This window comes from Corticium candelabrum, chromosome 1, assembly GCF_963422355.1.
Source record: "Corticium candelabrum chromosome 1, ooCorCand1.1, whole genome shotgun sequence".
Classification (NCBI taxonomy): domain Eukaryota; kingdom Metazoa; phylum Porifera; class Homoscleromorpha; order Homosclerophorida; family Plakinidae; genus Corticium; species Corticium candelabrum.
Genome location: NC_085085.1, coordinates 7,334,385 through 7,357,125, shown reverse-complemented (window position 1 = coordinate 7,357,125; position 22,741 = coordinate 7,334,385). Strand labels below are relative to the sequence as shown.

Here is a 22,741-nt window from a genome sequence, read left to right as displayed (position 1 = left end):
ACATGGGAAAATGGACATCAATGCAAACATTGCAAAGCACTGACATGGAAGAAGGAACCACCAGGCATCTGCTGCAATAATCAGCCCGGACCAAAGAACAGGATCTGCATGTAATGGCATCTAGACTTTGGATGCTTTATCCCTGCTAATGTCTCAGAATGGGATATCATTGAACTGGATATAACTATGAACGAAATTCTTCACGAGAATTCTGTGTGGTTGCAAATTTTTCGGAACGGAGTAAAAATGCATTCATGTGAAAGAGATATACTTAATGATAAATTCCCAGAACAGATACTCATGCAACAACATAAATTTGCATACTACGTTAAATTAATTAACTTTATGAGAATTCTGTCCACGGCTGCTAATTCTGTGAATAAGATACTTCTGAATGCATACAACAATATAATAATTAATTAACTAACAGCTAATCTAGTCTGCCTGTGCAGAGAACGGGCCGGTGAGCTAGTATATAAATAAATGAGCCTTTGTTCTGTTAGGTACTATCCAGCTCTAAAAAGTTTAGAACAATTGGAGCACACTCAACTGCCTCGAGTGGCAAGGTACAATTATAAACAAGTGCAGAAACAAGTATTGCAACTGTTTTGCTTCGTGCTCTTGGTTAAAGTTATGGGTTTGCTGGTATGATGCGAAGTCGAATACCAAAACTAAGAGACAGCATTAAACAGGCTTCTAAGCAAGAGCTGACGGTCATTTGTTACTATTGTGAAACACTGCACCTAGAAAACAGATGTGTTTAGGATTTTTTGGAAAATGTGAGAGATGAGTCAGAAAAAATTGGATTACTGGCAATGGAACAGGTTCTTTATGTTTAAGCGCTCACTCACTCACACACACACACACACACACACACACACACACACACACACACACACACACACACACACACACACACACACACACACACACACACACACACACACACACACACACACACTTTCTTGGTAGTACCTTGGGTTACTATTTAGACAAGACAAAGGAGCAATATTGTTTTGGCTACTGAGTTTAACTTAGTGAAAATCAGCAATGAGGTATGAATTTTCTTTGTTGACATAACAGCTGTTATGGATACTTCTGTGGAAGGATCTTGATAAAAGCGTTCAAGACCTGGTTGATTTCTCACCAGTGTATCGGTGTCTACACATTTATACAGTGCTGGTAGGTAAATTTCTAGATATTCATTAAGTATGTTGTTGTAGTCCAACGTTTACTAGTATCTGCTTCGATTTGTTTGACCTTGTTTATTGTTGTGTTAGTTGTCTGTAGAGTTTAGTTTGTGTTAGCTACCTTGTTGCCCAGTTGCAAATTTCCTGTTTGTTGTTTGTTGGTTTTTGTGTGCATTTGTTTGTTTGTTTGTTTATTTGTTTGTTTGTTTGTGCATGTGTGTGTGTGTGTGTGTGTGTGTGTGTGTGTGTGTGTGTGTGTGTGTGTGTGTGTGTGTGTGTGTGCAAGTGTGCATACATGTGTATACCATATTACCTCTCATTTTACAGCATGCCATTATAGTCGGGGGTACGTAGCAGAAAAAGCAACCCAGCAACCTTGCAACTAAACTGGCAGACTTAAACTAACTGGCAGGACAGTTAAGTTGGAAATGCCTGTATAGACTAGGGTATATTTTTAAAGGAATTTGCTGTCAATGATTAATGTTAGTATGCATTTGCAAGGCATGACAACGGGCAAGAATATTTTGAAAGGCAGCATCCACCAGGTGGCAGATAATGGAACAACCTTTACATATGAAGGCTAGTTGTGATATGAGCGGGGGTTCTTTTTTAAAATAAGCAGTTACTAGGCGTGTGTTTGGATGGGGGTGCGAGGTGCGCTCTCCCATCTCAAATATTATTGACCTTGATTTCTTGTTCAAGAGGTCGTCTGCTTCTTCAGAACGTGCGTACCAATTTCCACACACCAATTTTCCTGCCCAGATGTACGACAGAAGATGTCTGGAAGTTCGAGGCCAATCAACTCGCTAAAGACTCAAGTTGTCCAAATGTTGAAGAGCTAACCCAAGCACCCTGCGCAGCAGAAAATTGATAGATTTTTTGCAAAGTGAACTTGTGTGGCGGACAGTGATGTGTCCTCTGACAAGTCTGACGGTAACACTGTTGTCTGTATGAAATTTCCAAAGTCCCAGTCAGGTCTGCTGTTCTGAACCTCGAGTTGAATCTGAGGTAGATCTTAGTATTGATGGGTGATTCACACTGACCTTGGGTTAGCCTATGTTAAGCCAGCTGAGTAAACACTACCATATAGACATGTAATTACTGCGTAATTGACGTAGGTTAACACTGAGCAGCGTTTACACAGCACAGCGGTGACCCAATAACCAATCTTGATAATGATTATGTATATCTTGTCATCTATTGTCTCGTCAATGTCTAGAAGGTTTGGAGGGATCAAATGCAGCACACTACTCCTGCTACCAGTAACAGCAGTGCATTACCTGAAATGTGGTGTCCCAATTTTTTCTTTGCCTGAAGCGTGGTGTCCTTGCGGTGAAACTTTGCAATCAACTGACAAGGAAGGTATTTGTAGTTGCTAACATTGTAGCAATGTACATTTATAATTACACCAGATGCTGCAGTCTCAGCATACCAGAACACAAATTCTTAAATCTCAACAGTACCAAAAAAATGAAGAGGTAACATCTTTTCTTATAAAGAAACTGAAGCGCTTGTCCACTTTGGAGTGACCAGAAAGGCAACGTCTCTTACATACCTCTCACAGGAAGAAGCACATCTGGTCAGAGATTGCAGAAAGAATGCAAGAGAAAATTCAACAGGTCTGGAGAAGCAGTGCAAGCAAAAAATTATGAATCTGCAAAAAGAATTTAGAATCCTTAAAGGCAAAAATGAAAAGGAGTGGAGAAGGCAACAGCAGGGATGACATCCCTGGTATGATATTTTTGATGAAGTCATGGGCAGATGACTGACAGTTGATCCTATTAGCATTGATGACTCATCATCGCAAGTAGAGCCACCATCAACCAGTATTCTTGATGATGACGGCGACAATGGCGACGACGACAACGATGATGAAGGCACCTCTCAAGTAGTAGTAGCTTAAATGGCAGTCAGAAACTTTCTGAAAAGAGGGGCAATACTAAGAAGTCTGCTCAACTGAAAGTAGTCAAAGAAAGAAAAACTGAATGGAGTGAAATAGATAAGATGTTCAATAACATAGCAGATTATAACACTTTATGATGAGTCAGCAGGAAATAGAAAAAGAGAGCAGAAAGAGAGGAAAGAATTGAAAGAAGGCAAGAAAATTTTTTTGCTGGCAATGATGGTCATGACATTAGGGCAAGACACATAGAAGTGCCTCCAAGTGACAGTGATGACGACTGATATTACACCATATACATATATGATATGTGTATCCCATATATGTAGTGTTGGAAGACCAAAGTGTTGGCTCTTAATAATTAAGTAATTTACTACTAAAGAAGTTGCATTTTTTAATATGTTACTACTTTAATAAATTATTTGTTACAATTTATAGTTTTAAAAAAGCTTAGGCAATGGTGTTTATTTAAGACAAATATGCTGCAGACTAAGCGTCAAACACTAGCTTTTACCAAGTAGTAGATACTGTGCCCTAATTTATGACCAATAACTATTATGACATTATCAATAACTGTAGGTTTTCAGCTTTGAAGCATTTGTAGCACTGTCTAAAAACATGCCATTCTTTGCTGTGCATGCACGTTTAATAGAAGGCAGAGTGACTTAGTTGTATGCAAAGTGACCGATTTCTAACCTAGCTTGCAAGTGGATTAGGTTAGCCAAAGCCATTAATTAAGCCCAATTAGTTAAAAAGCTCTGGAACTAAATCCATTAGAGTTAACCTAGGTTAGAAACATCTTTGAAAGCACAAGTAGTCGCTCAGATGCTATCTCTTCTTGATATCAATATTTTTTCTAGTCACTCTAAATGGTGAATTTCTTGTTTGGTTTCTTTGGTAAGAAAAATTTCTCGATCTACATACCTTCAAAGGAATGGTGCATGTTTTAGACTCATATATGGCATAATGTACATTGATTATCCTGTCGTCTATGAAGGCACTTGGACAATCAATAGACACTACACTGTGCGTCCACCTCAGCAAACTCCTGAAACCGCCACTAGGTATGAACTAATTGGGTAAACTGGTAAGATTGAGGGTGGTGCATCTCGTTTTAAAGAGTCACATTGCTCTTAGGATGACATTACGACATGATGACTACAGGCCGCCATTATAACGTCTGTGCTATTACGAAGTCTGTTGTTACTTGTACACAACTGATATAACCCATGGTTGTTACTCATGCTCCTCAGCAAAGTCTTATGGCATACTTTTTCTAGCAGTTATACGAATTTGGTGAGTACATCTTGCAAGCCACTCCGTCTGATATTTCTTATTTTATGCATTGTCATCTTGGTCCCAATAGATGCATCATGCATATTGGCATGAGATAGTGGTCTGGGTATGCACATCCCTTAGCCACTGTAAGCTTCTGCGATTGGAGGGTTTCTGTTGTGCTCTGTTATGTTTCTTTCTGAATCTGTTTTATGTTCTTTAGAGATACAGAATTGTACTGGGAGCTGCTGGCCATAAATCTGCACGTGTGTGCATAGTGCTAGGAAGATGGTTGTTTGTGGGCTAAAGAATTGGGTGATGTTGACACTCATCTTTGCTAGTATGACTGGGCAGCACTATGTAGTGATAGTCCTCACTTGAGGAGGAGTCTAGAAAATGTGCCCTAAACAAAACCCAATTTTCTTTTTTTTCTGCCAGTTGCAGTGGCTGCATCATATAATTAAAAGAGAGAAATCAGCAGCTACTGCATGTATTTGCAGTAGATGCTGAATTTGAGTCTCAGTGACAACTACTGGTGGTCTAACTCGGTGACAGAGCAACACAATGATGACAGCAAGCATCGTTCCAGGAATACTGCACCATTGAAACAGATTTTCTTGATATTTGCATATCCCAGATACACAAGTCCCTAGTGGAAACAGTTGCTTACTGGGACTAGTTTAGTTTATGAAGTCGCTTAAGCTAAACTAGTGAAACACAAGTTGTTTGATAATGTTTACTGACTGTTTCAAATGGATTCTATCGTTACATTATGCATTGTGTACACTTTTTTGCAGACATGGCATTTGCCAGACTATTTTTGTACAAATTCTCAAGCATAGTTTCCAAGCTGAATGTCAAAGAGCACAGGCTTACTTTAGCTTGCTTTAATGACATACGTAGTGGATACAAATAAACACTTCTCTTAAGTAAACATCAGCATCATTTACAATTGGCATTGACATGGAACTGAAGAGACAGTGTTCTATGAGCAGATATTTGTAAACTGTAATACAGTACTAGCACTAACATCTCATTGCAACTGAGTCATATGGACTCTTTGAACACATAAAAAAGTGTATATATTGATGTAAGAAACATCATATGTGTTTAGGTTATACACGTATGTATTTGTCAGTGAACATGCGTTACTTTGTAACATAGCATGGCTTAGAATTGAAATATTTTTTGGTAGTCAACTATATTGGTGTATTATACCATAGGGAGAAAGAGACACATTTGAGTTATATTACCGGACTCAAAGAAAGCATCAAGCAAGGCTTGTTTCTGAACGGCAAGGCAATGCAGTAAGTCTGATGTTTTCATGTTAGGGGCTGTCAGTAATTTTGTATTTTTATCAATTCGGATTCAGAATGAAATGTTAACTTACCCACCCACCACGAATTCTGTCCTTATAATAATATGGTACATGTGACACACCCATATGCTGGGACATTCCCCTACGCCAGTTCTTCTGTCAGCTGTCATTACCTGATTCAAGAGACTCACTACCCATTACTCCAGATTGGACACAGAGGAGGTTGCCCCTGCTTTTGGATTTGCAAATAGGTTTTAATGCCATTTTTAATCATCCTTATTGGCCATTGCTTGGCTACTTCATTGTGTGTAAAAATTCAAGTCTCTTAATTCTCAGGTTGTGGTTGACTAAGACCTCTGGAAGCCATACTGCTGCCTTGCTGGTAACTCTTCGACAAACTGTTGATGCCGAGCATCATTTTTATCTTTCCATTGGCTCTGATCCCAATTGATGAGTTAGCTGCGACTTGATGGTTCCTCCTGCAAATGCGAACAATTTGAGAACAGTTAATTGTTAGATTTAATTTAACTTAATTGAATTGCGGCTATGAACATGGCAACGTATCATTCAAATCTCATGGACTGAATGAATGACACTGACGCAAATATTTGTCTGAAGGTCGCAATGATATAATGACATCGTTGAAATTTATAATTTTAATTTGATGGAGGGCTTACCCATCTGCCCACTTTTGTGCCAAATCCAGATTGATAAAAATATGATAATTATGGACAGCTCCTTATCTTAGAGATTATGATTTGTGTGATTTATAATGCCTTGTCTTATGTATTTAGTCTCGAACACTTGCAGCTTATCAGTCCTATTTTTATCAGATAGCTGGGTAAGTGTACATAGCTGTAGCTCCATGGCAATCTATAATAACACTACAGAACTACTGATTGTTACTTCACATAGTACCTTACTACTCATTGTAGTATTTATACATGATCTGATTTATTACTTGTGCTATGATGTTGTCATTGCACATGTGTATTGAGTGTATAGTGAGAGTTTGCTCTAATTTGCCATCCAGTAATAATGGTACATAATGTCTTCACATCACCGTCAATTCATGTGAAAAACAATATTTCCTGTGTTGCTTAGAAAATAGGGCAGATTCTGTGCCAAATGTAACCTATATAAATTACCTTTGAACAGGTCTGACAAAATGGTCAGAGTCAGAAAACATGAAACAAGTTTGTAATGTTGAGGACACTAGAGTTATTTAGTGAGACTAACTGGGCAGCTTGTTCTTCACTGGGCGAATTAGATTATTAATTGTGTTGGTAAGTATTTCATTTTCAGCATATTACCGAGTATCCTGTTCAGGCATATTATGCCAATGTCCTGATTATGATGCATCTTTTATTTCTACAGTTATGTGGCTCTGCAAGAGTTTGCACTTTTGCTGATGCCAGACAAAAATTCATCATAAGGCAGTCATTTCAATCTATTGATGAGAAGTTATCTTGCGTGCACACTCATATGGGTCTAAACCCCAAGAATGGTGGATTCGAGAAAGCCATGCAGGCAAAAACTGATTCAAGCATTGTTCTAAGGTTGACAGTGGTCTGTGTTTCATGCCAATTGATGTACCAGTTTGTTGCTGTAGTGTCGCGTGTGCATGTGAGCGTGCACACACACACACACACACACACACACACACACACACACACACACACACACACACACACACACAGCCTATATGCAGAACGAAGATTAAAACTGAGTGAATCAGCTAACTGAATAGCAGTATTAGACTTCTAGAAGGTGCCAACTGATTTCTTATTTTTAGGCTGGTAGCTAGACAAGGTGTGATGCTCATAAGACCAGAGAATTTTGTTCCATTTTAAACCAGGGAGGTTAAATGAGAAAGAATGGCACTCTCGTGAGTACTGTTACACAGACTTGGTTTCATTTCGCTGATACATCGCTACTGTGTTTTAAGGACTTAATGGCTTTGCATGAACTTCAACCATGATAGACAACATTGCTAGGAAGTACTACTGTACCTCATGCTCTAATAGTAAACCTTCTCAAACACAAGCACATAGATTCAATCATTTTAAAGATTTGAAAAATAATGGCAACGGGTTAATACATTTGAAGGATATGGTATATTCTAAGCTAATGCACCGAATAAGCACAATTAATGTGGAGTTGCAGAGACTCTAAGTACTACAATTATGTAAACGTTTTTCTTAGCAGGCAGTACATGTTAACACTATAAGAACTCAAGTATTGCTTGTACAGATTTTTTGTGGTGGAAGATCAAGTGCTACACACCACAGATGGACTAATTACAAGGTCAGCAAAACAACAATTACACTGTTTGTTTTTTGTTTGTTTGTGTGTTTGTGTGTTTGTGTGTGTGTGTGTGTGTGTGTGTGTGTGTGTGTGTGTGTGTGAGTGTGTGTGTGTGTGTGTGTGTGTGTGTGTGTGTGTGTGTGTGTGTGTGTGTGTGTGTGTGTGTGTGATGATATTGAGGTTCAATAGCTCTTAGCAGTGCAATATACTTTTTAGAGAGACTATGGATGATCTTTGGGACATGGCAGTTTCAAAAGTAGCTGCTGTGCTTCGAGCACATGAGGTCAGAACATAACTGTTTGAAGCTACTTTGAATAGTTATCATTGGTCTGTTTTGAACTTGACCTGCAACGTCTCTTGTTGTCTGGAATTGATTCAGTTACATTCTTGAGTCATTTTTACCAATGGAGGGTGAAGGTTATCACCTCTTGTTGATAACACTTTATTTTTAGTTTGTTATACTATATGTTGGAAAGACAGTTAACCATAGAAACGCTTTAGAAGATTTCTTATAGAATTCAACCTCTAGGAAATAGCAAATCATTAGTGATGCTGTGCATCTGCAAAATTTGATGCTTGTTTGTCAATTATTTTGATATTGAGTGCAAAGAGTTAGTACAGTACAGGTATGTGAGAACACTGATAGTTAAATGATGACTTGGCAGATTTTTTTTATTAAAGTGGCTTTTTTTGCAAGTGACCGTTTAGTGGACTTAAGTCACTGTGTCTCTACTTTAAACGTTTGCTTGTTTCTGATCTGGTGTGTGACTGTGCATGCATAACTGTATTTCACTGCCCTACTACAAGTGTAGAGATCAGTAAGTAAATGCTTCTAGTTGTTTCCAGAGATTCAAGTTATCCCAGCTTTACTTGAACACTTGGCTTAATACAAGGGTCACTGTATCTTTTGTTTATTGAGTTATTAAAGAGGTAGATGTTTATTAGAGTACAGCTTCTTGTAAGATTACAAGACTATGTATGTTTAGGCTTACAGTCAAGAAGCTTTGCTCCTTCGTCACGTGAAGGAACTGATCGTGTGGTTTAATCAGACAATGCAGGTTCTTTTCAATTGTCTATTGCTCAGTTGTTCTCACTTCACTGGTTTTGAATGTAACTCTAGGACTATGGATTTAATGTGAGTCAGATGTATGACATTCTTCTAGAAATGAGGTAATTTCAAGTTATTGCAGCTTCGGGAAAATTCTTGTTTGTGCTTTATTGCTTTATTGTGTGTGTGTGTGTGTGTGTGTGTGTGTGTGTGTGTGTGTGTGTGTGTGTGTGTGTCTGCACGCGTGCGTGTATGTGTATTTATCTATTTATTCATTTATTTATAACTGCTCTATGGACGGAGCACTGCACAATATACAACATACATAGAACATTCTCCCAAAAGCTAGTTTGTGACCACCATATTTTAAAGTTCCACTTATGTCTAAGATGAGATAAGAGAAGTGCAAACAGTAACAAAAATTTGGAATGTAGATAGTCGAAAGGTAAAGAAACAGCAACATCATGAGAAGAATCACCAGCAGGTGTCACCAAAGCTGACAAGGCACCGCCACTTGGGATATTGCAGAAATCCTTGATGATGTCAGAGACAGGCTGACTGTAGTTGAAGAAGGTTGATGGTAGAAAGGAAGAGAGAAAACATGATGAGAAGAGTTACCAGCAGTTGACACCAACATTGACAAGACACCCCTGCTTGGAAGGGATATTGCAGAAATCCTTGACAACTTCCGAGACAAGTTGACTGGTGAAGTGAAGATCGACACATCCAAAGAATGTTCACAGTAGAAAGGCAGAAAGAAGATTATGACACGGTGAGCAGAATTTCCAGCAGGTGCTGCCAATGTGGACAAAGCACCATCGCTCAAAAGGAATGTCGCAGAATTGTTAATTACAAGCCACAATCAAAAAGGGAAAACACCCAAAACACAACAATTCATTCGTTCCAAGATGGGAGACCATGACCACAAAAAGGATTGAAACAAACTACCATTGTTGCCGAAGGTATCAATGGCCTCTCCGAGATTTGATTTGTGCTCCTCTTTCATCTGGCAGCTGCAAACTGGACAGTAGAACACGCAGTCAGAATGATTATACTTACAGGATATATGTATAATTGGGAGGAAGGAGGGAGGAGTAGAGGGAAGAGAGACAGATCTTTTTCTAAACTTCCACCTAAGTGAAAATGTCTAATCTAAGAAGCTATCCTTTTAAACTAAATATAGTCTATCTAAAATTGTTTGCAATGTCAATTTATACACTGCTTTGTTTTTACAGTAAGTGACAGTGTCTGTAAAATTAATGTCTTTTGTAACAATGAGACTTTAAAATATCCTGACTGTGTGTGCTGCTTGTTCCAAATGATTTCACTGCCATGGGTAGAAGACATCTCCAGTTGCAATGTCATTGGCATCATGACGATATTTCCCCAGCCTCCGCAGCGCCTTTGTTCACATAAGTGTTTGCAAAGGAATTGACTGTAACGTCAGAATATGCAGGTTTTCCATGAATGAAGTCAAGATGATACACATATCTTGGGCAGTCTCCTCTACATGTAGTAGTAGAGCAAGGGTGTTTCATGATGAACTCCTGGGTTGTCAATCAAGAGGTTGTGAAAAGGCACCTCACAAAGAGAGTCATGTCATTTATATTATAATTAATTACTATGCAGTGGCTCCAAACTGTATCCCGACATGATCACCATAGGCATTCTGTTAAAATATATTAAGTTTTTTGGTGTTTTCTCCCGTTTACACTAGCGGATTTTACCGTGCCAGCATGGTTTGGCATAATTCGACTCAGATGTGTTGCTTAGCATGAACACTTTCTATACCATACCGAGAGGGCTGAAAGTGTTGCCGGGCCAGCACGCTTCAATTTGCCGCTCTGGCATGGCTTGGCACGCTTCGGCATGGATGTGTTGCATAGTGTGACCACTTACCGAGCTGCAAGCGTGCTGGCACATGAAGAAGAAACATTGTACCTAATAGATTTACGGAGGGAGGATACAGTGCAAGCTCAAATCAAAGGTTGCTGCCTCAACCAAGAAATCTAGGAGAAGTTGGCTTCTCAAATGCGAGAAGTTGGATGCAGTCGAACTGGTCAACAGCGCAGAGAGAAAATGAAAAAAATTAAAATTAGAATATAGAAGAATAGAAAATAGAAAAGATAACAAAATTAGAATATAGGAAAAAGCACGACAGCAAGAGTGTGGATGTGATTCATGTTTGCTGAGGTAGTGTGCGTTAACGAAAAACTACCCACTGAATTGTGATTGGTACATGTGATGTGAAGGGGGCACAGTTTTCATGTTGCGTGCTGGCTCGGTCAAATCTCACACCTTTGGGCAGGGTTTGTAAGTGTGCCAGTGTGAACACGGTATTAGTAGCATAATCACACAAGGACCATAAATTCCAGAAGTATGGGAAGGAGCTGTTTTACATGCCACATACTGTTTTGTAGCAAAGCATGTTGTTGTATTTAGCTAGGACTGTGAGAATTGAACTGCTGTTTGCATGATCTTGCATATATTTTCACATAGCTGTAAATTTGTAAATCTTTGCTTGTAATGTTGTTATGGATTTCTGGGTGGTTGTGTGTTTGTTTAGTATTTGTGACTGATGCTTTGGTGACCAAAGAAGTTACAAATTTTATTTATAAACTACAAGTAGCTGGCCTATTGTGATTGACTGCAAAATTTATGAGAATGCATTACTCGTGAAAAGAGCATGTTATGCATTTGAACACAGGTGTGATTGTTATTGCCTATCTCAATGACAAACTACTAAGAAAGACTCTCAATGGAAGAAGTGTATAAACAATGAGACATAACCAACCAAGCATGTTTTAAGTTTTTTATCACCACTTAGCATGAACTTAAGTGGTCATAGGTATTAATTAACCAGAATGGTAGTAATTATTAATCTACATTAGCAATGTGTGTGAATGGCTGGCAGCAGTGAGTAGCCTGGATAAATAAGCAATTTAGCAAATAAAGCAAGAAGGGTGCATTTTTCAGCATTCTGGCAATTGTAAACCAGAACAACAGTCTTCAAGCAGCTTGTCCAAGTTTATATCTATTTTTTGGAGCTATATAAATCTGGAGCTATATAAATCTAGAGCTATCTCTTTACACGACATCAATTTTTTCAGCTTCCTTTTGCATGATATTTCATCGTGTTTCAGCTTCCTTTGTGTGATGCTTTTTGATGCTTATTTGATAATATAGGGATCTATACAATGAAATGTTGATGAGGTCATGGGCCTACATTTTCAAGTAAATTTAGCCAAATTGGATATATTGTGCTGAGGTTTATATCATAGACTTTGTGATAGAGATATCTTCCAAACTGATGATTACACACCGGTCACTGTACACAACGAGGAAGATTATTCTCGAATGATGAAACAATTTCCATATCAGGACTTGAACTTGCATCAGGTTCTAGCATTTGAGTGGAGATGTCATAAATGTGCTTACCAGTATGTTTGTTGTGCAGTTGGATTACCCCAAGACATTTCCATTTTCAGGATTTGTACCTCGTGTGTATGAACAGGTAAAGAAAGAAGTGTGTTCTCTTTGAGCTATTGTGTCTTTAGAATTTGTGTGTCTGCTTGCGCATTTGCGTTCTCTTTGTGATTTATCTTTTGTCAGTAGAGTATTGGTATGAGTAGTGTTTTCTGTTTAGGTGACACACTTCATTGATGAGAGTGCTAAATTTGCTGAAAATCTCAATCTCAGGTATCATAACATTGTAAAATTATGGTACCATTATTTGCAAAATATTACTTTGAATTGGTTGTAGGTTTAAAATTTTTAAATTATGTCAGTCTTTTAGAAGCTTTGCATTTATGCATGTACATTGTTTTGACATGTCACTTCACAAAGGGTTATGATGACTTTTTGCCACTCTGATTCAAGTATACATTGCACATGTACAGGTGCAGCTAGTTGCTGGTTTACCAAATCTATCATTTAACAATATATGCTATAATTTTATCTGTCTATTAAAGGGAGAGTCACCTGCTGCTTTGTCTTCTGGCAAATGCTGTGTTTATAGAATGATACAATGTAGTCAGCAGTGATTAGTAGACGACCAAACTCATTTCGGAGTGCAAAATCTAGGCTACTGCCATTTTGTAGCATTGGGTTGGTGAATCACTTGATGATTGATGAAAGCTCATGTGGTCTGGATCTCACTTTGTGATTGGACATTTGCTGCACATCTCAATTTCTATAGAGTGACATAAATAAATATTTAAGCAGCCATACTTTGTTTTCATATGTGCTCTTGCAAGTTACCTGACTTCTATGCAGTCTTCTATGATCTAAGGTCTAAGCTTGTAGGTATGAACATAATTATGTGCATGTTAGAGTGTGTTGTTGTTTGTTTGTGTGTGTGTGTGTGTGTGTGTGTGTGTGTGTGTGTGTTTGTGTGTGTGTGTGTGTGTGTGTGTTTGTGTGTGTGTGTGTGTGTGTGTGTGTGTGTGTGTGTGTGTGTGTGTGTGTGTGCGCGCGTTTGTGCGCACGTGCACTTGTGTGCGCACATGTATGTGTGTATGTAAAGTTTGTGTAATGCATTTTATTGAATAAACACCCAGGCATTTATTTACTAATGCATATGGAGGACCCGACGTCAATACATGGACGGTGTTTAGTTGATGCCAGCTTTTATAATATACTTTTTGCGTTAGCTGAGGCAACGATGAGAGGTACAGGAAATCCAGCATTATTCGAGGGCACAATTGTGTCTGGACTTCTAGTCTTGGCGCTGAACTACTTCAAGCAAGATGGCAATGAACATGATCAGCACGCTGTTGTTTTGATGAACAACAGCTGTGTTGTCGGTTAAGTTTCCTGTGGGTTAAACTGTGGAGAGCATATACTGGGTTACAGGAAGTAGAAGATGAAAGTCAGCCTGCCTAGAGGTATGCTGTGTATACATATACTGTGGCTCTGCTACAAATTACAAATGTACAGAGGCTATACTATCAGAGTCTGGTGATGAAACCACTTACATTAAGACTGTCCCTATCTCTTTGAATAAGGGTCATTAGAATTACAGTAATGTTCTCAAAGTCTACTTAACAGCATACCACTTACAGTCAACAATGCAGGTATCTTATCAAGTATGGCCATCAGATTCTGAGTCTTCCAATACCATTCATTATCACCATCAACCAGAGGTTTAGTTTTATACAACTCTTCATCATCTGTGTCAGTGGCCAAGGAATTACCATGAGCAACTTGTTCAGCATCAGTAGTGCTAGTTAAATGTTTCTGAGTCTCTGTTTCAAGCACACCTTATAGTTTTTTACATTATTGTCCAGGCTTGAAGCAGTGATTGACAAGACAGAAATGATTCTTTCATCATATCAATAGGGTTTCCTTCCCAACAAGCCGTCACCCACTCACAGAACATGATGGTAGGTAGTTTCAGGTTACCACCATGAGTACACTCATTGCGCTCTTTTTTCTGCCAGCCACTCATGATAAACACGACCGTGCTTGTGGCTCTTAAAACATGCATTCCACACACCGTCTGCCAGGTTGGTGCACCTGGTATTATTAATATGTGGAGACGTAAACGTGTAAGCCTCAGCCAGCATGGATTCGCTTGTCCAAAACTAGCACACATTTGTGATAGGAAATTTAACCAATAATGGTATGCAGTTAATCAATGGTTAGTGTATTTGAACTAAAACATACAACAATACTTGTAATGTAGTAGATCTAGATCTTTGATTAGGCACGTACCCTTGCCTTTGGAAGAACATAAGGCTTCAGTTGTTCCATTAGATCTTGCTGTGATCACGATAGCAAAGTGGTCTTTCTCATGTCTTGTTAACTTCAGACAGATTGAAACGGCTGCCAGTCAAGTCAACAGTGTATTCGAAGCATGTCCATCCAGCATGCTGTTTTATCCAATAATCACAAAGGGGCATTTCTGCAAAACTTAATTAATGGAGTTAAGAGTTGTTGGACATCAACTTTGGAATGCAATCAGCTGGGACACTTTGACAAACAATTGTTTTATGATGTAAGGAAGACTCAACCTGAATTGCTCAAACCAACTGTGCCCTACTAAAATGGTCGTTAGTAGACAGCTTCCTAGCTTGCAATCACAGCATTTTACACGACACTTGAAAGTTCTTGCCATGTAAATCTTGAACCTAGCTGAATAATGTATTTCCATTGCTTTCCTCCCTCCTCCACCCAATCACCTTTGCTTACTTTTTTCTTCATTCAGTACAATTAAATTCTCCTTCTGACCATATCAATCATCCTCCAAGCATCAATGCTTGACTGTGGAGTAGCTGCTTCTTTGGATGTTTGCTCGGCAAATTTGATTCTTTTAGCTTAAAGATAGTGTCGTAGCTCCTTTTTTGCTGCTGGGCCATACTGTCACACAATCTCAGCTGCAACTGCTGTTTATCTCCGTGAGTGAATTCCATTGCCATGGTTACCCCCAGCAACTGGTCTGTGTGTCAGATCCAATGTTTATTGCTTGTATAGTGGTACTGGTAACTTGGATCAGCTTATAAAGGAAGCAGGACATGTAATTTACAGGTGGTTTTTATTTGAGTAAACTTAATAATCCTTTCTGATTTTGTTTATTTACATGAGTTGCTGTACTAAATGTTTCATTTGTGTTTGACTATGTGATGATGTATTTGCATGTGTACATTGCATTTAGGGTATCTACATCTGTGGTACGAAAACAGCCACACTAAATGTGTGCTTAGCATTATTGATTATAATTTTTTGGTCGCTTGGTTAGTTTGAGTAGTGGTGCACCTTGCCTACATGCAATGTTACTGAACTGCTGCGATGGGATGCCAATATGCATGATGCTTACCAGCTAAATGTGAACATTCAACACAGTTATCTTAAAGGATGATAACACATGAACAATCATGATCATTATATACGCTTTGACAGCAATTAAGTCTTGAAGATATGCTTGCTGGTATCCACCTTTCTTAAACATTATTAGCAGTAGGTAATATCAGCTAAGTGTGGGAAGGAATAACTAGCAGTATTAAATAAGTAATAGACAGGTAACTCTGGGTGCGTTCGAATACTAGTTCTAGAACTGGAATGGGCAGGGGGAACAAAGTTTTATAGCATTTGATTGGTAGTTCTGACAGTTCTGCCTAGCGAGCTGAAATTGTTGGAACTGTCACGCCCTAAATGCAAAATTCCCGGAGGTTGACAAATTGATGGGTATAGATGCTGAGGCCGTTGTGGACCTTCTTGTTAGTTATAGTGAACACTTGTGGCGATCATCGGCTTGCCAAACACCAGAAGAACGACATTTGGGACTGATTACAGTGACCTTCTTGGCGCGAGCAACTCCAAAAACTGAAAGTGAAAGCACTGCTGATGTTCAAACAGGCTACAACAAGTGGAGTAGAAACGTCATGCTACTTCGTATTGACGCTTACCAGAAGTATGAGCATTTGCGCATGCTCAACTTGCTGACAGTTCTAAGCGTTCGTTTGCTAGCAACAGTTCTGACAGTTCTGGCAGTTCCAGTTCTAGAACTGGAATTAGTATTCGAATGCACCCTCTGTAGACAGTTTCTAATGTAACATGTAAGACAATATATATATATATATATATATATATATATATATATATATATATATATATAGGTGGGGTGGCATTAACGATAATGCCTCTTTGAACATTTTGCTGCTTGAGGCTTTTCATTTGCTGTCTTCTAATTTCCATTCACTGCTCTAGCTGCTAATCTCTACTGCACAGTTTGTCATTGTCTTGCACTCCTCTTTCAGTGCAAGTATGTGATTGTTTATTTATTAACGTAGTACGGTGGACTAAAATTTAGGTATATTTCCACAGAGCACTAATTTACCACATTGTTACCACTTAACTGTATGCTAATGAGCCACATCTGTATCTTTGACTACTATATAGTAGGTTAGTGTAATAGTTACAGTGTTGCACTAGATGGCGACATTTAGTCTAGTAAGGCTGACCACAGTGACCAATTTATTGGTTTGGTGTATGTAGGAGATTTTGGTAGAAATATATCTGATTAGTGAGATTTATGAAACTAACTTTTAAGTCTTTGAATGTATCTGTATGAATAGTTTGCTTTCCGAGTTGCCTACAGGTGTGTTAATAGCACATTTGAAGTTGTCCTAGTAGACATTTGCATTCTATGTTACGATTTGGAATTTTATGTTTATGTCTGTACTTTGGTTGACAGCCAAACTGATATTGACAATATGGTGAGGAAGTCAGTAAACCTTCTTCTGACCAGGACATTAAATAGCTGCTTGGCTGCTATGATCAAACAAGAGAGACTTCGTTTACCACAGGCATGTGCGACTGTTTTGCAACATGTCTGTCAGTACTTAACAGGATGCTTGCTGTTTTTAGCTGATTCAGATTTGGACTAACATGACTCATTTAGAAGAAGCTTGTCCTCACTGGGAGGAAGCCATCTCAGCTGTGACTGGGTAGAGAGTATGCGTAAATGTGTCTAACTCTAGCATGTTGTAGTTGTCTTTGTGTTGTTTTTCTTGGTTTTTATCAATATGCATGTAGCCATACATGTTCTTTAGTTGAGACTTGAACAGAAGTTGCTTGTGCGTGTGCGTGTGTGTGTGTGTGTGTGTGTGTGTGTGTGTGTGTGTGTGTGTGGTGTTGTAGCTTAATTGGTTAGAGAGTGCATTTGGAGAATGGAAACATCCTGGACCTTGTAGGGTTGCAAGTTCAAGTCACAGTGATGGTGAGCTATGGCATAATTCCTTAAGCAAGAAACTTGCACACAATTGCTTTTCTTAACTCAGGAATTTAAATAGGTACTTTGTCATTGACTGTGATGGACATGACCGCTGACTTGGCAGTAACATCATGCACAGACGAGTACTTGTGGGCCTTGGTGTCCAGTCCCAAAGCTGCACCATAGCCAGTGCCCTTGGATGACTCTGACTAAGCTCCAAGTGGCTTGTGGCGCTGGCCCTAAGCCTCCACGTAGTGCATGGATTCACTGTTTCTAGAGGCAGGGGGAGCTACTTTTGCAAATGACCTTATGGTCGACATCGAACAACACGAAGGGCTTAACATTATCCATTTTGTGTGTGAGTGTGTGTGTGTGTGTGTGTGTGTGTGTGTGTGTGTGTGTGTGTGTGTGTGTGTGTGTGTGTGTGTGTGTGTGTGTATCTGTCTGTTTGTCTGTCTGTCTGTCTTTTTGTCAAATACATATATTTTCATAAATCAGTACTATTACAAGCTATATGATGATCTAAACTAAATGACTAAAACTACACAAACAAAAAGGAACCTTAGGCTCTACACATACAATAATTTAATAATTTTCAACTGTCTTTACCAATGACAACTAAAGAACAAAAAACTGAAAAATGTCTGTCTGTCTTCTTGATAACATGGATGGATGGATGGATGGATGGACATCACGACATGCATGGTCACCATAGAAGACGCTTAGTGCTGACGCCAGGTAAAGTTGCGTGCAATCCATGATGACAATGTTGATATAGAGGAGTAGACTATATTGTCTGTCTGTCTGTCTGTCTGTCTGTCTGTCTGTCTGTCTGTCTGCCTGTCTGTCTGTCTGTCTGTCTGTCTGTCTGTCTGTCTGTCTGTCAATGGTAGTATATTTTCAAACATGAACTATGGTACAATAGCAAATAAAGGCTGATTACGAGTCCATACAGACTTCAAGTTCTATAAGATTATAAGGACATAAAGTCCTTGTTTAAGCTAGAATGCTATTTATGTCAGATGCCTTCTTCTGGAACACACGAGCATTGCACTGCCGCAGTTTGATGGCAATTCGCTTCCTCCAGTAGTCTTTGAATTTACTTGCATTTTGTCGGCCTTTGTCACCTCTTGATCTTTTTGACAAGGTGTTTAGATAGCTCTCTGCATTTTTCCTCCATCTCCCATAATGTTCTAATACTAGGGGAATCACCTGTACAGACATACCTCCTGGATATGTTTCTTTTCCGTATTTTGCCTTTTTTCTGTCTTCTCAGCTTGATGCCACAGCTCCATCAATTGTAGCAGATAGAGGGAATATGTCCGAACTCCACGAGTGGGCTAAGGCCATGTCCAACTCTACATTGGAGCCAGCTCCGGTGTTGAACACAGAGATGTCTGGATGGCTTTCAGATGCCTGTTGGTTCTTTCCTGTGGTGTATTTTAAGGCTTGCCAAATACTCAGACCACACAGACATAATTCCATTATGTCTGTCTGTCTGTCTGTCTGTCTGTCTGTCTGTCTGTCTGTGCATGTGTGCATGTGTGCATGCGCAGGTGGGTGTAATCTCTTAAAAATATCGTGGGGTATGGCTGCATGCGGAATGGGTGAATTTGTTCATGAAAGGTGTGTGTGTGTGAGTGTGTGTGTGTGTGTGTGCACGCGCACACGCGCACATGCAGGTTTGTCTCTGTCATGTGTTGCATTGGGAATTTGACTAATGTGCTGATGTGTTATTGTGGCTGCAGGACTGCATTAGAACAGCTTCATTCTGCTCGGTTGTACGGATCTTCAATATTTAAGGATGCAAGAAAAGATGCTGAAACAGAGTTACGAGATCAGCTGAAGGGACAGCTCAATCAGTTTTTTGGTCTTGGTGAGGACAAGCTGTGCTCTGATTTGACTATTATAGTTTATAACATGAACTCGTCTTGTAGCCAACTACCAGTGGACACCCAGTGAGATTGCAAGTGGACCATCTAGTTATATTACAGACATGGTGACATTTCTTGACAGCTCCTTTCAAACTGTTTTCAAAGCTTTGCCGGTGTGTGGTGTGTGGTGTGTGTGTGTGTGTGTGTGTGTGTGTGTGTGTGTGTGTGTGTGTGTGTGTGTGTGTTGCAGGCATGCTCTCATGCTTAATTTTACATGCTTGTTGTAATTTTTCATGCTACTAAAGATGTCACCTGTGTTTGTGCAGGAAGATGTGGCTGAGACTTGTTGCCTAGATGCGTGTAAACACATCGGGAAGACCCTTGTTGGCTTTCTGGCAAGTCCTGAAGTAAGGACTGTTTTGTATTTGTCATTATGTGCAACATATCCACTATATGCTGATTTGATTTCTACATCAAGGAGTAAATCCTAGTGTACTTCAGTGTTCTGCATAAGCTTTTGACATTTTAATAAGAAAATACATTGGTAGAAGTCATTGCTGTGATGCTTAAGTGGTGTGCAGTTTGTGAGCATAGATCTGCAGCCTTTTATAGACACTGCAGAAAGTTGTATGTCAACACTTCATACCTAGACTTTTAACAGGAGACAGGATACTGATTAGTTACCTGTCAACACTACAACTGATAACAGACTTGTAAACATGACAGTTAACCCATTCTTGTCTCACTTATTCTAGTACTCTTCCCATGTCTCTCTCTTCTCCTACTTCTACATTCCTTACATCTATTTCCATGTTTTACTTTTGACTTTGTACTTTTATTCAGTTAACCCATTCTTGTCTCACTTATTCTAGTACTCTTCCCATGTCTCTCTCTTCTCCTACTTCTACATTCCTTACATCTATTTCCATGTTTTACTTTTGACTTTGTACTTTTATTCTACATTTTGCTCACCACCTTTTTCACATGTGCTTTTCAGCTTCCCACCTTCCTTCCCTTGTTTCACTTTTTTATCTCAGTGCTGTACTTCTCTGAGGGATCTTTATATCTGTGTTGTACCCATTGTTGCTTTCTGTTTCCTTCCTTTCTTCTTTCTTTCTACTCTTCTATTTTCCAACGCTTGTTATTCTTTACTATTCTCTTTTACTTTTTCTCTTATCTTCTTTCCCCATTCTATAATTTCTTTTTATTCACTCTTATCTTGATTTCTTTGTCCTGTTTCTCTATTCTCTTGTTTGTGTGCTTCTATTTGTTCGGTTTTTTCATGTCACACTGTAATGTTTTTAGTTGCCATCTCTCTGATTCTTCATTCTTATCTCCCTCTTCTCTTTTACTTTGCCCTTTTCTGTATTCTCTCTTCAATTTCCCATGTTGTGTTCTTGGATCTTATCATGGCATATTCACTTTACTAAATTGATTGTCTCATGGCTGTACACATGTTACCACTTTGCTATCACCAAACATTGAAATGACGATCCTTGTTGCATTGTGACAATTTTATTACATCAATGTGTTTTTGATATTAATTTTGTTATAAATAAATTCTATTTGGTTGTTAAATGCTCAAATTTGGGCATTTTTATCAAATTTGCATCAACATCTTTGTCTTATTTATCATAGGAAAGCTCTCAAATCAACATGAATGGTATAAAAAGCTTTAATTGGGACATCATAAAGTGTGAAGGTAGTTCTCTTAGAATTTGTGATTTGCAAATCCATGTAAATGGTTGATTCTACTAGAGTTTGCAAAAACTTGTCCTGTACAATGCAGTGATCCTAACATGCTGCAAAGTGCATTTGAAGAAATTCGACAGGTATGTTGTGTTTAGTTCAAATGAAAATGTCAAATCTAAAGGCTTGTTTGTTTAGTTGGTGAATCTGTTTATGAATATGGATTGGTCAAGCTATGTAGCTGACTATCGAAACCAGTACAGATCAAAATATCCAAGAGTCAAACCGAAAACCATTGCAGCTGTCCTTGAAAAGTAAGTCTAGTCATACTTTTGCTAGTTCCTGTTTATCTGAGAAATTGTGATAGAATCACCCTGTTCCCAGTTTTTTACTTGGTGACTGTGTAAACTCCAAAGGGAGAGGAATGAAGGATTATACTGTTGTATTGTCTCTTTTCTGTCAACTGGTTTGAGGTGTGTGTGTGTGTGTGTGTGTGTGTGTGTGTGTGTGTGTGTGTGTTTGTGTGGTGCTGTAGCTCAATTGGTTAGAGAGTGGATTTGGAGAATGAAACATCTGGGACCTTGCAGGGTTGCAGGTTCAGGTCACAGTGGCGAGCTATGGCATTTTCTTTAAGCAAGAAACTTACAGACTAGTGCTTCTCTCAACTCAGGAGTATGAATGAGTACCTGGTCATTGACTGGGATGGACATGACTGCTGGCTTGGCAGTAGCATCATGCAGCAGACGGGTACTTGAGGACCTTGATGTCCAGTCCCAGAGCTGCAGCACTGTCAGTGCACCTAGATGACTCCAGCCAAGCTCCAGGTGGATTGTAACGTTGGCCCTAAGCCTCCACGTAGCGCATGGAGGCCCTGTCTCTAGAGGCAGGGGAGCTATCTCAGCAACTGACTTAAGGTTGACGTCAAATGATGTGGAGGGCTTAACATTTGTCAATTTTTATTTTGTGTGTGTGTGCGTGTGTGTGTGTGTGTGTGTGTGTGTGTGCGCGCGCGTGTGTGTGTGTGCGCGTGTGAATTCAAACATACAGGATATGCAGACAAGGACCTTGTTTATGCTGTTATGTGAAAGTGATTATATGTAAATTAAGATTAAGAACTGTTATGTAGATTTAAGGAAAGTGAGCAGAAAAAGTCAATTTTCACCTTCAAGCGAGGGGAGAGAGACAGACGGAGATTCCTTGACACAATTATTAAACGTCTTCATGAACTTGCAGATACTTTCGTTTCTGAATCTGGTACACAAATTCCTCACACGGACAGCAATATGTAGTACCTATTTCGTGTATCTTGGTGGCATCTTCCGATGGTGGTTCAACAGCATATAGAGAACTGCAATAAATTGATGCTAAACATTTTGTGTTTGTGAGAGTTGTTATTAATTAATAACGATTACAAGACCAACAGCCAC

General features: G+C 39.1%; 1 protein-coding gene across 1 annotated transcript; it reads left to right on the top strand.

The window, feature by feature from the left end:
- The first annotated feature begins 505 nt into the window (after positions 1 to 505).
- On the top strand, positions 506 to 22,741 carry LOC134178943 (exocyst complex component 6-like). The gene is made up of 23 exons (XM_062645858.1): positions 506 to 566; positions 632 to 824; positions 993 to 1,055; positions 1,108 to 1,182; positions 5,589 to 5,672; positions 6,478 to 6,524; positions 7,937 to 7,990; positions 8,207 to 8,273; positions 8,977 to 9,048; positions 9,111 to 9,160; positions 12,225 to 12,272; positions 12,332 to 12,437; positions 12,496 to 12,552; positions 12,685 to 12,737; positions 17,233 to 17,344; positions 17,406 to 17,485; positions 19,500 to 19,627; positions 19,689 to 19,798; positions 19,952 to 20,032; positions 21,264 to 21,327; positions 21,384 to 21,457; positions 21,513 to 21,628; positions 22,441 to 22,741. The coding sequence occupies exons 2-23, from the start codon at positions 816 to 818 to the stop codon at positions 22,601 to 22,603; spliced, it is 1,713 nt and encodes a 570-aa protein (XP_062501842.1). The 5' UTR covers positions 506 to 566; positions 632 to 815; the 3' UTR covers positions 22,604 to 22,741.

What these genes read in the sequence shown, in the direction of transcription:
- LOC134178943 (XM_062645858.1), top strand. An exon ending in TAGTGAAAATCAGCAATGAG is followed by an intron (nt 1,056 to 1,107) that starts GTATGAATTTTC and finishes CTTCTGTGGAAG; the next exon opens with GATCTTGATAAAAGCGTTCA. An exon ending in GCTTTCTGGCAAGTCCTGAA is followed by an intron (nt 20,033 to 21,263) that starts GTAAGGACTGTT and finishes TATTTATCATAG; the next exon opens with GAAAGCTCTCAAATCAACAT.